Here is a 16,455-nt window from a genome sequence, read left to right on the forward strand (position 1 = left end):
GCGCCCCGAGACCGTCGTCTCTCTCTCTCAGATTCGACGCGCGTATCGCTCTTATTAATTAAAATACAATCACGCGAGCTTATAATAATTAACGCGAAATTCGCATTACGGATTATCGCAAGCGTATCGCGCCGTAACTACGTAACTATTGTTTTTATTACCCGATCCCATTCGATTTTCCAGAAATGAGAAATTTGACATCCAGTAAGATCGAGAGGAAAAAAACCGAGACACGCGCGCGCCGGAAGACATCGTTAGAATGTTTTTTTTTTTTTTTAGGCTCTCGCTCACTTTAGTTTCCGTAATTTTACTACCAGCCGGAAAATTGCCGTACCTCGATCTTAATGACTTCCCGGCTGATGTAATTTGAAATTAGAGAAGGAACGCGAGTGGCTGTGTGCCGTGCCTCTGCATACGCGTCAATACACGCCGATGCCTCCCGGCGAAGGCGATCCACAAGGCGTTTTCTCCGAGCCCCCTGCGCGAAACCAGGCCATGCATGTATAACATTATTATATCGATTACACAAAAGAAAATAGCTTATACCTCTTAACGATAACGCGACTGTCATTCGTGCGTTCTATTTATATATCCAGCCGTTATTACGCGTCGCGCGTACAAAACGTATGTACGTGTTCGCTGGCGATCGAAGGAGAGGAAGAGAGAGGTAAGATTCCTTTACTCGTCCGTCAGAGATAGAGCGAAAGAGAGAAAAGAAAAAAAAAAGGAGTAGATAAAGGGGAAAACGAAGATCGTTCTCATCGCTCCAATAAAATCTCGCCCTTATCGATTTCTATAAAAATAAATTACTACATTTTTAGAGGCATTACATCAGACTTTTCCAATCCGAACCCGTCCGCCCATCCGTCCGTGCATCCGCTTTTACACGTATATACGTGTGTGTGTGTGTGTGTGTGTGTGTGTGTGTGTGCGTGCGTGCGTGTGCGCGCGTGTGTGTGTGCATACGTACCTACGATACGATTTCGCATATACGTGCAATATGTGCTTGCGCATCGCGCACAAATTAGGCCACCACGTATGCGCACTACCGCGCGCGTCGCCGTAAATGCGCGATATCCTACCGTCCGAAAATGCGACAATCTTACAGATAACGCGTTCTGAAATAACGATAAAGTACATAATTGAAATAATAACTAAAAGAAAACGCGCTACCAACACATATTTGTAAGCGCAGAAAATTCTACGCTCTTTAGACGTTGACTCCTACATGTTGCCCGAGTAGAAATATGTGAATACATAAAATGGCACTCGCCGCTGTGCATAAGTTCGTATCGGATAAGAGTATTTGAAATTTATCGTATCCACAATGCGGCGAGACATGCGACACCGCTGCGGTAGACATAGCTTTGAATTAAAGTGGGATTACTTTACCGCGTAAAAGATCTTTCTACGAAATGGTCACGTTACGTTCCGCGAATTTATTTGACATTTTGGAGGTAAGACTTTATTCGAATTTATTACATCGATTGTAACTATTTTGTACAATTAAAGTATCTCTTCTTTTTTTTTTTCTTTTAACAATAAGTTTATACAATAGTACAACGTGTCCAGGTACTATTGACGGGAAGGCGAGGGAATGCCCGCGGAAATTACGAACGCGCATATAGAGAAAAAGTAAACCGTGATTTTGTCGAATCTTATTCCCTTAATTCATTTCACTCAAAGGTCACCGGTATTGACAGAATCGGCAAAATGGGATTTGTCGTTTCGACCTCCAACGCTGTTGCCATACAGTCGCTAGCAGCCTCCACCTCACCCAGTGATTCCAACACCATTCCCAAATTATACCTGAAATATAACACTCTTTATATAACGTCTACCGTCTATAATTTATATAACACTAAATAATAATATATATTATATAAGGAAATAAATACTAATATCGGAAAGAACAAAATCGATAAGACATGCGCATCAAATCCATTCGTATCTTGATATTCAATTTATCGCGACGATTCTTAAGATAACTTATTATCCAATTAGTACAGATATGTTATCGTTGTGAAATCATTATAGATAATAAATGATCATTGGCTCGTGCCATAAAGATAAATCGTCACGATAATCTTATATTATGATACAATCGGGGCCATGCAATACCAAGTTTGATGTGAATTTGGATCGATTTTCGCGGCGTCCCTCAAAGTTTTCTCAGCCAGTCTCTGACTACCCAAATAATGATAAACAAGACCCTGCAAATAGATCAGATAGAAATAGTATTTATATATTAGATTTATAATTATAGTTTATAAAATCATATATATACAACAAATATATATATGTTTTTCAGATTAGTACATGCAACAATTATTACCAGGTGTTGTAAACTCTTTATGTGAGAAGGATTAATTGAAACAGCGTTTTGATAGCATTGCTTCGCTTCCGTATACTCCAACTTGTACTCGTGCAGAAGGCCACGCTATAAAAAGATAATTATACTTGATTATCATACAATACTGTATAATAATCACTTAATGAATCATTTTATTTGAATCATTGAACGAAGATAATGGTGAGAAGATTCAAACTATACCGTGTACATAATGTGATGACTCAACGGGAAGATGTTGGTAGCCTCTTGGAGGGACAGAACTGCGCCATTCGGTTGGTCCAGAATAAGGAAAACTTCGGTAAGCAGGAGCCAGATCTGCAATTGCAGTAGCCATGCTCTCTGCGGCCCTGGCTTCGGTGTGAACGAGCTAATTGACGAGGCAACCTCAGAAAGAGCTTGCTCGACTTTTGAAGCGGCTAATGATTGCGCATGCAGGGAACCTATCGGAAATGGTCGCCTTTTGTGAGATTAATTGATTTTTTGGAGATTCTTGTGTGGAGGGAATATCGTATTTTGTATTAAAATTATTAATTAAATTATTAATTAAATTTAACAAAATGTTGGAATGTTATTAGGAAACGTGATAAATGATTTAATCTGTTTATAAAATGACACATAATCCGTTTGTTATTTCTACCTAATGTTATCCAATGTTATCTACATTTTATGTGTACGATGTACATAACTCACTAGAATCTTTATCGGACATTTCCGACGTGTAAAGCTGAAAGACGCTTCTAGTCTCGCTGCGCTTCTCGCTCTGTTGCTCGTTACAATTAACGTTCGTCTGATCCTCATAAAGACTCTTCCACAGATGTAACATGTGGCTGATGGTGTATAATGCATCGACACCGCCAATGCTTCGCAATTCGAGATGCGCTTTCACGTAGAGAAAATTCAAGTTGTCCGGATATTCCTCTAGTACGCTGTTTATCACATGTAATGCCTCAGAATATTGCTTATGTGCCGACAGGAGTAACGCGAATAAATGCAATGATGGAATGTGTTCTGCTCGTAGATTCAGCGCGATTTTCACATGTACGATGGCGTCAGTTATTTGTCTGTTTATCGCATATTCATGAGCCAGGTAATACTCGGCCAGATGATCGTTGGGATCGCACTGTTGCGCCCTATTCGAGAATACATGATCTTTTATTAATCAATTAAGAAAAAAATCTACGAGAATGCCGTTTCTTAATTGTTGTGTAGCTACGCGAGAAATACGTACTTTTGAAAGCAGTCCATCGCGGTATTTGTGTGACTCACTTTATCCTGCTTCACGATTGTGTTCGTAGAGAGCATGCTGTGGCCAATTCCGATGTACAAGTGGCATCTAGATTGCATCCCCTGTGGACTCGCCATCTCTCGCTGCAAAGCCTTTTGGCTCCATTCGATACCTTCATTTATCTGCTCAAAATCGTCAGTGTGAGAATATACTTTTAATTTTTTAACATAGGTAAAGGTATAGATGAGAAATATAGTTTATTTACCATATTTAATTGCTCGTAACATAACCTCGCCGCCAATAGACAGGGCATTACTTTCTGAGGCGATAACCTGGCGACTACCTTCAAAACTCTATACGCGTGCATGTATCTCCCCATGCTTATTAGGCATAGCGCGTACTGTGTCCATATGTGTACTTCCTCGTGAGAGAATTTCATTGCTCTTTCAAAAGACTAAAATATTAAATATTGAGTATATATGAATTTATCATTAAAACAATGGTAGACAATAAGATGGCGATAGGATTTTTCAACAAGAGAGAAAATTTCAACCTCATGTAAAAGTTCCACTTGACTCCATCTGACGACAACAACTGTGAGTAGATCGTAGATAGCAGTGGCGTTCTCAAACGCGTGTAACCTGGCTTCCTTGAATTCAGGCGATTGACTGAGAACGGCGTCTCTTACCGCCATCGCCTCGCTGATCAACAATAGCAGAATCGACTCCTCGTACTCGTTTCTTGGGACGAACATATTTGGTCCCGCGTACTTCTTTGGTTTCCACGGCGAATCCGATAGATTGGCGCCTGAGTAATGATTTACCCGTCTATTACTCACGGCTGCTACGATATTGATATAAATGAATTTTTCTTCTTTGGAATATTCCGTTATATTTATGCGGATATATATTTGTTATCATACCCATTGTGTCAGTTTGTTCGTCTGGTGGTTTGTAATCAGTACCGCTTATGCCACGTAATAACACTTCCGCCAACTGTCTGGTCAAAATTACTCGCAGACTCTGAGTAGTTGTAGATTCAACAGCAGATAAAATCTCCCTGTTATAAAATTGAAACAGATTATAAGCTATCCATGGAAAAATTATATTTGATAATAATTATATATATCATTATAACAAGTTTTATTTTTCTTAAAATTAATATTATCAACAAGTATCTATAAGTATATATTTTTGTTAATTAATAAGTCATAAGAAAGTTTCTTATACAAGAAATGGAGTTATGTAATTAACACATACCTATAACGATTAACAGCGGCTTGTATATTGCCGGTTTGAATATACAATATTGGCGCTCTCTGTAGCGCAGTTTCCAAAATGGGACCGATATGCTTTGTAGAAACTGGAGTTGGTGTAGAATATGTACCTATAAAAAAAAAAGGAAGAAACGTTAAAATGTTAAAAGCTATATTTTTTTTATCGGATTAAACTTTGCCAGTTACCTGTATTATTCGTATTTATAGTGGAAATACCATTTTGTTGCTGCATAGCAAGTTTGTCTTGCTCCTGCAGATACACCAGCGTCAAGTCGCCAGAAATCTCGTAACACTTGATTATTTGTTCTTGCCATTCTGTAATCTTGTATTTCGACTTAGAGTGTGGTGGTAGCCTTTCCAGACAGAGACCTGACATGAGTAACAGTTTACAATATCATTATCAAACAGGGAATATTGACGTACGTATATGACAATGCTAAGAAAAAAAAATTTAATTTAATGTACAAAATAAAATTAAAATTTTCAATCTTAGTGAGCAAAAACGTGTGACAATACTTTACAAAAATTGTTATAACTTCATTCCTTGTGAATAATAACGATCTTCATATTGTGCTTGTCCCAAATTTATCGCAACTAAATCTAGTTGTATTCGATAGAAATAAGTACATGAAATTAAATACCAAAAGAAGCAAAAGCATAGAACTTTTGTTTATCCCGCGCGCGCTTAAGAGATTTTTTGAAAATTCTATATATTAAAAAATACATAAATGAGATAGCATGCTGATGTATATTCTTAAATTTATAAAAGCATTTACAAGCAAGCTTCTATATTATTATAAAATAGATATTATTATAAAGTGTGTAATATACATATATTGCATAAATGTGTAGTAATTAAATAAATTTCTAAATAAATACAAGCAAAACGAAGCAAACAAGCATACAAACCTTTGATCGCATACGATTCTGCTATAATGCGCAGTCTTCGGCAGGATAAATGTTTGTCAGTGTCTAAAGTAAACGATTTTTCTTTCTCTAAATCATACACAAGCCATAGTAATAAATGAATATACTGGATAATAAGAAATTTATGAATTAAATAAATGTGTCTAATCAATTTGTTACTAAAATTAGTGCATGGACACGCTAACGGGAAGACAATATATATATGCAGTAGAATTGTCGAAGTATACAGTTTCAATTTATGCTATCTATTATGAAATGCCTATGTTCAATGCAAATCTTGCACATAAAACGATATGTGTGTGTGTGTGTGTGTGTGTGTGTGTGTGTGTGTGTGTAAAATCTAACCACATAACTATCAAACAAAAAAACTACTGTTAAGAGAGAAAACACAGAAAACTATAAAGCAAGCTGTTATGTGTACCTTTTTAAATATTGCACTAAAACGTACTACTATTGTCAGAAGAAAGAAACTATAATAGTTGTCAATTGCAAACCTTTAATTGCATATGATTCTGCTATAATACGTAAACTTCGACAAGGTAATTGCTTTTCTGTGAGTGTATCTAGTTCAGCTTGTTGATAGTGATGAATCGCATCCTCGTACATTCCCATCGCATAGTGAAGTTTTCCAAGTAGCAGATGGGCATCCAGAACGACTAACGCCTGAAATGGTATTATTAGAAGCAAACCAATCAGACACAATTAACTCTTATTTTCCGTCAGACACACTATTCCTTCATGACGTTACAGTACCTGTTTATCCTTTTCATTAGCAGCTAGTAACAAGTATTTCCGCGTTTCAGTCAGTCCATTTCGTGCCTTGACAATATTAGCATCTATCGGTGGAGTTTGCTCCAAAAAACTCTCCAATCTTGCTTCTCCACTTAAGAAATTCGCCAGACATTCTGTCGAACAAAATATAGCATCAAGTTGCTATAGAATCCTGTCTGTATTTATATACAAACTATATATCCAAATATTTAATAAAATAAAACTTATTGAATATTTGATATATCGCTTCAAAGAAATATTTGGCAACAATCGGCAATATTTCATTAATTTTCTGGCAACATGTCTAATCAATTACTATATAAACATTATTTTCTCTCTGCGTGTCTGCTACGCGAAACAGTAATTACGGGATTAAAAACAGCATAAATGATACTGCAAAACATTGCAGGAACAAAACATCGAGGATACATATATAAACAACTTGATATATAATTAAACAGAAAGAGCGTGACATTTCGTTCACGAAGACTGCGAATCCTTGATCTTTACGTGACGTGACATCTTTTTTCCTTCCGTCTGTCTGTCTCTTTTTTTCTTGTAGAAAATAACGGAACGTTGTTGCTGTAAGCAACATACGTGGGAGAGACAGCCTCGATCAGACCAGATCAGACCAGATCAGACCAGATCAGACGGTGGAGCCGAGAAGGGCAGAGAGCGGCGGAAGGAGAGAGGGGAGAAGGGGAGGAAAGAGAAACATTTACCATTGCTGGGGTACTGCACTTTTAGATGTTCCGCGAGTTGTATAACCTTCTTCCAGTTGCCGTCCTCGCGATTCCGATCGATTTCGGACTCTATGCGGAGGGTGTGACTCTTCTTGCTCGTCATCGCGAAACACGGATCTCAGATCCGAGTCACCTGGCGGTCCAGATCTCAATCGGTGCCGGGCAGCAGCGGCAACGCGAACACGGCGATGTATCGATCATCAGCAGCACTTCCTCGCGCGGGATCAACGCGGCCAGTCATGGCAGCCCAGCGGTAGCGAGGATCCGTCCGCTCTGAACGTAGCCGACGAACGTGCGATCGCTTACGGACACGTGCGCGTGACAAACTGTCACAAACGTCATGAGACCTCGTTCCCCTTCCCCGCGGACCGATTCGGATCGGAGCGGATATGCATGGCCGCGTGAAGTGCGACTTCGATCAACGACCAATCATGTACGTTTACGTTCGTGCGACGCACGCGTTCCTCCGTTTAGAATTGTGATTGGCTGCTTTGTGGCGCTTCTTTCGAAAAACGCAAGAATAGTTCGACAAAGACTAATCCTTCTATCAATTTAAAATAATTCAACAAATATATTTCATCTTTTATTTTATCATACATTTCATCTTTAACAAATATTTACATCTTTTATTTTATTTAAATTACAAATACGTTATAAATATATAAAATATATAGGATATTACCTTTTAAATACAAATATAATTATTCTTGAGCTAGTATATTAAATAATTTTTTGTAACGTTCCTTCCACTTCGTTCGTATATCAGCTATGTTATGCTATATAAAAATAAAAAATATATACGTCAGTCACTTAAAAGAATGTATCTAAAGTTAAATGTATGAGAAATATTATGAACCTGTAATATATGTACACCTCGTTGCGTGAGCACAATCAGTTCTTTTATTCCATCGTTTGTTATGTCCATGTAGCTTATAGAGTGCACAGGAGCGTCAAATAGCTTTCTGGTGGCTAATTCCCACGTGTCGCCTGTTAACGCGAAGATCAGGACCTCCTGACCGTAAGTACCAAGCAAGATCTCGTTTTGGCCATCCATATTTATGTCCGCTATGCAACAGCACAGAATACAATCCGACGATTCGCTGCCGCTTAATATCACATCCTGTTTCATTCCATGTTGCAAGATATCTCTGTTGAAAGACAAACACTTGCATTTTAATCGTAAAAAAAAAACTTATTAATTTATAAACTACTTACTTAAAAACAACAGCATTATTTGTACTTGAAATAACAATATTTAATTTTGGGACGTCATCCTTCGAGACAAATTCCTCGGCTGAAATTTTTTTATAATTTTTATTTTAAAATATGCTACATGCATAAATGATATATTTAAATATTTACAATTGATATTTGCAAAGGTTGGTTTAGTAATGATGTTGTTATGCGGAAATATTATCACACTTGGTACAGGCTTGTCGTATCTTAACAGCCAACTTCGAGAAACTTGCATGTCATCCACATTTACGATGGCAACTTTGACTAGACCGCACTCACAGCCAACGGCGGTGACTCGCCTGTATGCATAAGATTGTATATCAAATCGAGATAAAAGAATAAAATTCGAATTTTTTTTTTAATTATACGAACCGTTTATAATTGTCATAATAATAAATATTAATCCATAGCGCGATTGCTTGGATATCATGCAGCTCCGGGAAATATTTTTCAATAGAGGACTCACTGTAAACATGACTTAATTTATCTTCCCTTATCATATGAATCCTGTAATCGCTCCCAGATATTAGCCAAACTACCTGCAAATTTTGAGTTATGCTTTAAAGCAGTAGAAATCATAATAACTAGGTCTGTTCTTTGTAGCTAAACTAGTGTACACTCATTGTACTTAAAATGAAATGTATTATAATCAAAGCGTTAACTTTAGTATGTATATATAATGTATATACTTCTAGTCAACGTATACATTTATGTACTACAGCAGACTATAATAAGTGTATACATTTACTGACTTAACACTTCGACTGTGACATAAAAAAATATATAAAATAATAAATATAATAATAAATATATATAAAATATTAATAAATATATAAAAAATATATTTTGCAAGAGCCAAATAGAAAGATTTGGTTGCTTTTCTTTTAAGTCGACACAAGTATTATTCTTTGTTATTCATTGAATGCAAAAAAGAATAAAATGACATTTGTGCCAACTGTGTCTCCTAAAAGGAAAGCAATCTTAGTCCAGTGCAGAGACAAAGAAAAGACTTCTGGTAATGTGATTCATTGGCAGTTTAAACTGACTAATATTGCTAATGTACCTCCTGTACAGAATTTTGTTGTGGTAAAACGGTATGATACAAATGGTAAGGAGTATACGACAGTTCCACCATGAGACAATTCTGCGCTATAGCTTCGATCGAGCTACCTTCGTCTCCTTCGCCGTCTACTGCACCCTCCGTGTATATATTCAAGTACCTTTCTATTGTATCTGTACTAGTCTTCATGATTGTTATGCCTATCACAAAACTATCACCAGTGTCAGACTTGTTGTAAGCATCGATAGAAATAATCTCTGCACCACCTAAGATAAAAAATTAATTTGTTCACAATGCTACTGGTCAAAGAACTTATAAAAAAAGATACAGAATGGTGTATGAAATGTTATACCATTTAATTATCTAACTGTCAGACTTTAGTAATAAATCCTGTATTAGTTCTATATTAATTTCGTTAAAAGTAAATGTTTTATATATAAACCAAACGATATAACATTTCGTGCGCTACCTTTGTACAATCCTTGAATAAAATAATTTACATACTGGGAATATATGTGAACAATAATTCCTTCACCATAGGTCTCAGAAATTCAGGTGTTTGATGGTATTCGCAGGAATATATTTTTCTTTTTAAAGATGCCACTAATAATTTATTGGAACTATTGGGCGAGCACAATTTGGTCATGGAATAAATATTTCCCTGGGATGCTAAGGGAAACCAGTGTGCGTCTATCAAATTGTTCATCATTGTAAGTCGTCAGGAAGGCTGAATCTAAAAACAAGATAAAGTGAAATAATACAGAGGCTTTTAATACACTATCTTATATCGATTACTATTATATAATATAATTTAATCTTAATCTTGGTTCAACTAACTCATCTTTTCCTATTTCTCAGAATTAGAAGCTCAGTTCTATCAATGTAAGATCAACATTAATTTTGATCTAACTTACTGTTTATCTTATAGTAAAATGAGCAAGTTATTAACATATATAAACCGAGATTAAAATTAATTTTACATCCAGGCCTTAAAGGGTACCTGATGTTTTAAGATATTAATACAACTAATTGTGATATCTTAAGACTGTACTTAAAACGGTTTTAAATACAAGAACCGACTATAAATATCGGTTAGAGTAATTTCTCAGAGGGACAGACACATTCATAGAAAAAAAAAGAGAAAAAAATAAACAAACCTCTATCGCGAACTTGTGCCGAATCGAGGTTATATTTATTACACTCGACTAACACATGTAGAGGAGTTCGCTGTCATCTCTATCGTCGGTCTAGCGTCAATCCTGCATCAATCCTTTGCAGGTTTCAATTTCCATCGACCGCAATCTCATCGTCGATCCGAAAAATCTTGAATACATTTGCGCGCGCGAGCGCATCGCGCGGTACAGCTGAGAAAGTAGACGAGATTTAGAGAAAGAGATAAAGACAAGAGAAAAGTCATGCCTTCTTCTTATTCGGCAACGTAGAAATTGCCGCGTGCGCGGGTTTTCGCAATCGCTTTCGTAATAGCCTTGAGGGAGCCGTGGACCGCCGTGGACGATGACGCGATACGTGAAAGTGGGTGTGCCCGTCGCAGCGACTCGGTGTGCTTACTTACACTGCTGACAGTATGACAGTAGTACTCAAAGTGCTCGCATAGTTTGGTTCGGTTGTGCCTGCCTCTGCGCTGCGTGTCCGAGTACTCCGAATTTTTCCACCGACAGGAGCTAGAGATTGGTAAGGAGAGCGATAGAGTATTCCCCAGTTCGGTCATATAACTCAATAACGTATCCACGTATTCTCTTTTTATTCTTTCCTTATCCTTATCGGGTGTTGCTTGGAACTGACGATGCGATCGATGCGGTCGATGACGGATCGCCGGGTATACCAATTAAGGACCCAAAGTGCTCCTTTAATCCCAAGGGAACTCCAGGGAACTTCGATCGAACTCCGATTAATTAATTTTTTATCGATTGATGTCTCCTCGGTCAATGTAGATTTAATCTTACCTTGGTGAAAATATAAAAATTGGAGCTAAGTCAAATGGAAGTCAAATGTAGAAAAAGTATAAATACTTCTTTGATTTTTCGTTCTCTCAATTTTCGCCTCTTGAAAAACTTCATTTTATGCCATTGTTATACCCTTTATTTATTCCAATTTTTATTTTTATCAGGGTGGTTGAAAAAGATAAAGAATAAATAAGTTAAACTGAAATTATAAAGTTAATCTACATTGACATTTTAACTGTTTTATTTGTCTTATATAACAAGAATGATGTACATATTTTAACGACGTATGTAACCAGTACAGAGAATCAAGCTTCGGTCCATTTTCTACTAATGTATAAGCTTTAATCTCGCTTTAAATTATTCTTTCTTCTTTTTATATATATCTTTTTTTAATTCTTAGAAGCAGAGAAGAAGATAAAAGGCCGAGTAAGTTAAATCGAGATTAAAGAAAAAAAATATAGACGCTAAATTGATCAAGAATTTTCAGTAAGAGACACACAGATGAGACAGTGTAGCACAGTGAATAATTATATCCTTATCATTCTCCAATGTTAAACAAAGACGAAATGATCATGTGTTATCATTATACATGCGTTCCTTTCCATTTATTGGTACGTGACACAAGAATCGATGCAAGTACCCTTCTATCTTTGTTATTCATTATATACCAAGAAAGATAAAATGGTGTTTGTGTCGACTTATCTCACTAAAATGGAAATTCAAGTACCTTGCATCTCGTGCTGGAAAGCACCACAAGTTAATTGGAGTTTGGTCGAAACATAATGACAAGGTCTCGACCGCACCGGCTTCTGATTGTTAGACGATCGTGAGTCGCGTCAACTTACGTGAAACGTCAAAAAACGATAGCTGCCGAGTCGGTGTGAGTCGATGACGCATCCACCCGTTTATTTATCGCTGACATGAAATCTGTTTCGCCAGGTATAATCTAGCTACAGGTAACCCCGCGAAATTTCCTGCTGACCGTCACGGGAGAAGAAGGAAGCCAAGATGTCGCAGCAACAATATTATCCGTTCAAGGTATATAATCCCTTGAAAAAAATTGCCAAATGGCAAGGTCATTGGCTGCGATAATTAGTAGCAACGGATCTATATCCGGAACACCGATCCACTGCCGTCGATCATCCGTATTTTTAACATCAGCCTAGTTTCTAAAGCGATTCACGTTCCGCTAAAGTATGACTAATCGCGCGCAAAAGTCAAGTAGAATCTTCCTTATTATCAAATTGATTAGTATAAGAATCTTGCATAAGAAAGGAAAACTATAAATCTTCTTTGGAAAAAATATAAATGTGAAAGTTGTCTTATCAATTTGGAAGTTGTTAATTTTTTTGAAGATTTAAATTGATTCTTTGAATGTGTAATATCTGAATTATAATCATGATTTTATGGAGCGCGATATTTCATTTAAAAAAATATGATTCTTTTTGTAAATAACATATTTTTATAAATTATTTATATAATTGTAAATATATAAATTTTTATCAATATAAACCTGTAAAAGAATTACTTTGATCAAATTTCGATTAACTTAAGTGATAATTAATTCAAATAACCTACCCAACAAACGAGAATGGATTAAAATGGATTGAAATTTTTTTTCTATCCAAATACGCGTATTTTAAATAGCGAATACTTTTTTTTGGATTTAATTAGATTCAACTGGATCCAATTAGATGCAATTGGATTGAAAAACTGCATTTTCTATTCAAAATTTTGAATTGTATTCACAATGTATAGAAAAAGCTAATATTATTTTTAGATTGAAAGGCATAGAGATATGCTCCATGCAATTCCTATAATATATGAATAAAAATGCATTCAGGATTGAAAAGCATTTATTTTAACATTCGTGAATCAATATTTCTGAAAATCTGAATCCATTCAATTCATTTCATTTCAATCCATTCTCGTTTGTTGGGTATTAATTTTTTATTGTTTTTAATGAAATGTTTTATTGAAAGAAAAAAGATTAAATTAATAGTAACGAATTATAGAAATTTTGTTTTAAGCTTATACTTGCAGAACACAAATTAACAGTAACATTACATCAATATATTAATAGAATTTCCTGCTCAAATATAATTGTTATGTACAATATGTTATATTACATTTATATTGTCAAATCAGAAATTATAATATTGATATAAAATATCACTGTTAATTTGCTTCTGTGAGAAGCAATTCCACCGTTTGAGTTAATCAAAACTAGTTTGATCAAAGTCGCTCTAAATGTACAGATTCCTTCAATTCTGTTGGAGATTCTGCAAAACTTGATTGTTCTGAATAATCTGACTTATTGCGTTTTAGTGCACTCCAACTGTGTATCCCGCTGAACCGTTCGATCCAAATGCGGACGCTACTATCTTACGTAAAGCGATGAAAGGATTCGGCACGGATGAAAAGGCAATCATCGACGTGCTTACAAAGAGAGGCATTGTACAGAGACTGGAGATCGCGGAGACTTTCAAGACCATGTACGGAAAGGATTTGATCAGCGATTTAAAAAGCGAGCTAACTGGGAAACTGGAGGATGTCATTGTTGCCCTTATGACCCCACTGCCACATTATTATGCCAAGGAGCTGCACGATGCGATCAGCGGTATGGGTACCGATGAGGAGGCGATTGTCGAGATTCTATGTACTCTCAGCAATTATGGCGTCCGTACAATCGCCACATTTTATGAAAATTGTAAGATTGTTAGCTCAATTTATTATGTATTTTTATATAAATAATTAGATTTTTTTAATTAATTAAAAAAATACATTATTCTTTGAATAGTATATGGCAAAGCGCTTGAGCACGATCTGAAGGATGATACATCGGGTCATTTCAAGAGGTTGCTGGTATCCCTCGTGCAGGGAAACAGAGATGAAAATCAAGGAATTGATCATGCCCAAGCAATTGCTGATGCCCAAGCATTGTACGAAGCTGGTATGTCACGAAATTTCTTTTTTCTTTATTTATTTTGATACTACTAATTTAAAAAAAATCAAAATGTCACTTTGTATTTCATGATGCGCAATATTTTATTTTTAATCTTGATACAGGTGAAAAACAGTGGGGAACAGACGAATCTCAATTCAACGCGATCTTGGTATCTCGCAGCTATCAGCAGCTGCGACAAACATTTATCGAATATGAGAAAATATCTGGGCATGACATAGAGGCTGCCATAAAGAAGGAATTTTCTGGCAGCATCGAGAAAGGCCTGCTTGGAATAGGTAAAGCTTGCAAATAAGATATAAACGCACTAATTACATATCTATTCCGACTCTCCGAGTATGCCAATTAACATTCTTATTTATGAATCACTACAGCTACTAATTTCATAATGTGACTAGCCTTTATGTTTCATATTACTTTATAAACACGCGTATTTCAGAATTAATTGATATGATTACATGATCAAGATAAACTTGCTCGGTTATATTTCCCTTTTCGTTATACTTAGCTGAAAATAATTGTGTCTTTCAGTGTGAAATATGAGCAAGTGGTTGACATAGCAGTTTGATACAAGGAAATTATATGTCCCTTGAATGCAATGGAGTATCAATAATCTCCATAGCATAATATGATATCACGAGAAATTTTCATGAATACTTGACAACTCACATTTACGTTCGCTTTCTGCGAACTTTCGTTAAACGATCGAAAAATTTTTATAGGGTCGAGGCAAGTTACCGCAGCAAGATTTTACATAGCTTTTGTTTTTACCTATTTATAGAAATATTCATATAATTGCTGTGATAATTCTTAGAGTTGGACACACTTTTGGACACGAGTACACATAGATCCCTGACAACTTTTAGTAGCGTAAAATAAAGTAGCGTGTAGGCATACCTCCTAATTTTTTAGTCTGTTCTCCTTCATTTATATATAATAATCCAATTATCAGATTTTTTTAAATCCAGATTAATAATAATATTTGCGTAATATTTTAGTATGAAAGGAAAAGATATCTCCATTATTGTGTAATAATTATTAAAGTGAAACATAGTTTGAATTGGTTCATAAAATGCATGTGAAAATGGTGTGAATACCTATATGGTATTGAATCCTGTGTATATGTTATATATCCTCTAACAATGTTGCATGGCAATTATTACATGTAACATATAAAAATATTTGTTACTCTATAGACCTTTTGTATAAATGTAGTATAATCTGTATAAGATCCTGATTGAATATAAACGTAGTATAACTTAATAGCATGAAAAGAGAATGCTCCCAGTTTACTCGTATTTATCCATATATTTTTTATTAATATATAATTAATGTATATTGATCTATACGTTACGAATTATTTTAATTTTTGATCGACAGTGAAATGCGTGAAGTCAAAAGTTGGATTTTTCGCTGAACGTCTATACGCCAGTATGCATGGCATAGGTACAAAGGATCGAACACTAATTCGTATTATTGTGTCTCGAAGTGAAATCGACTTGGGAGATATTAAAAAGGCATTCGAGGAACGCTACGGAAAGTCACTGGAAAGCTGGATAGCTGTATGTACTCTAAATTACATACTTCCAAAGAATTCATTCTATTATTTAAATTATATTTTGCAATAAATTACTAATGAGTATAAATATATATATTACAGGGAGACACATCGGGAGATTACAAGAAGGCTCTTCTCTCCCTGGTTTCCACATAATTTTGAAAAAGTTATTAAAGGTTCAAGGTACACACTTGCCTATTGATGCATAATCTATAAAAAAAATAACTTTATACACCTGCACTGGATTCCAGCTTAATATATTGCTTACTATACTAATGAAAAATTTTAAAAGGTACCTTGCTGCATTTTTAAATATTATTTTTGTAAAACTTTTTTGAAATTTTTAATGTATTATGTAGTAGGCCAGTAAAAATTCT

General features: G+C 35.5%; 3 protein-coding genes across 11 annotated transcripts; 1 reads left to right on the top strand and 2 right to left on the bottom strand.

Moving 5' to 3' along the window:
* Positions 1-1,449: 1,449 nt before the first annotated feature.
* Positions 1,450-7,713, bottom strand: LOC108747841 (tetratricopeptide repeat protein 7B). 8 transcript variants are annotated; one of them, XM_018485692.1, is made up of 15 exons: positions 7,275-7,713; positions 6,535-6,686; positions 6,276-6,444; positions 5,764-5,826; positions 5,041-5,223; positions 4,838-4,964; positions 4,501-4,637; positions 4,132-4,385; positions 3,844-4,032; positions 3,582-3,760; positions 3,044-3,483; positions 2,555-2,793; positions 2,336-2,440; positions 2,122-2,213; positions 1,450-1,809 (listed from the first exon to the last, which is right to left on the bottom strand). In XM_018485692.1, exons 1-15 carry the CDS (start codon positions 7,396-7,398, stop codon positions 1,677-1,679), a joined length of 2,586 nt encoding a protein of 861 aa, XP_018341194.1. In that variant the 5' UTR covers positions 7,399-7,713; the 3' UTR covers positions 1,450-1,676. The 8 variants fall into 8 exon arrangements, with proteins under 8 accessions (XP_018341194.1, XP_018341192.1, XP_018341193.1 ...); XM_018485690.1 differs by having other exon boundaries at positions 4,132-4,421; XM_018485691.1 differs by having other exon boundaries at positions 5,764-5,850.
* Positions 7,714-7,996: 283 nt separating this feature from the next.
* Positions 7,997-10,941, bottom strand: LOC108747832 (kaptin-like). Of its 2 annotated transcripts, none has more exons than XM_018485670.1 (8): positions 10,749-10,941; positions 10,096-10,324; positions 9,595-9,857; positions 8,904-9,070; positions 8,658-8,830; positions 8,511-8,589; positions 8,152-8,443; positions 7,997-8,071 (listed from the first exon to the last, which is right to left on the bottom strand). In XM_018485670.1, the coding sequence occupies exons 2-8, from the start codon at positions 10,298-10,300 to the stop codon at positions 7,997-7,999; spliced, it is 1,254 nt and encodes a 417-aa protein (XP_018341172.1). In that variant the 5' UTR covers positions 10,301-10,324; positions 10,749-10,941. The 2 variants fall into 2 exon arrangements, with proteins under 2 accessions (XP_018341172.1, XP_018341173.1); XM_018485671.1 differs by having other exon boundaries at positions 10,096-10,318; positions 10,749-10,776.
* A 220-nt stretch (positions 10,942-11,161) lies between these two features.
* LOC108747833 (annexin B9-like) lies at positions 11,162-16,291 on the top strand. The gene is made up of 7 exons (XM_018485674.1): positions 11,162-11,283; positions 12,495-12,593; positions 13,884-14,265; positions 14,356-14,508; positions 14,625-14,798; positions 15,901-16,082; positions 16,181-16,291. Exons 2-7 carry the CDS (start codon positions 12,564-12,566, stop codon positions 16,232-16,234), a joined length of 975 nt encoding a protein of 324 aa, XP_018341176.1. The 5' UTR covers positions 11,162-11,283; positions 12,495-12,563; the 3' UTR covers positions 16,235-16,291.
* The last annotated feature ends 164 nt before the right edge of the window (positions 16,292-16,455 follow it).

Source organism: Trachymyrmex septentrionalis, unplaced genomic scaffold, assembly GCF_001594115.1.
Source record: "Trachymyrmex septentrionalis isolate Tsep2-gDNA-1 unplaced genomic scaffold, Tsep1.0 scaffold20, whole genome shotgun sequence".
NCBI classification, from domain to species: domain Eukaryota; kingdom Metazoa; phylum Arthropoda; class Insecta; order Hymenoptera; family Formicidae; genus Trachymyrmex; species Trachymyrmex septentrionalis.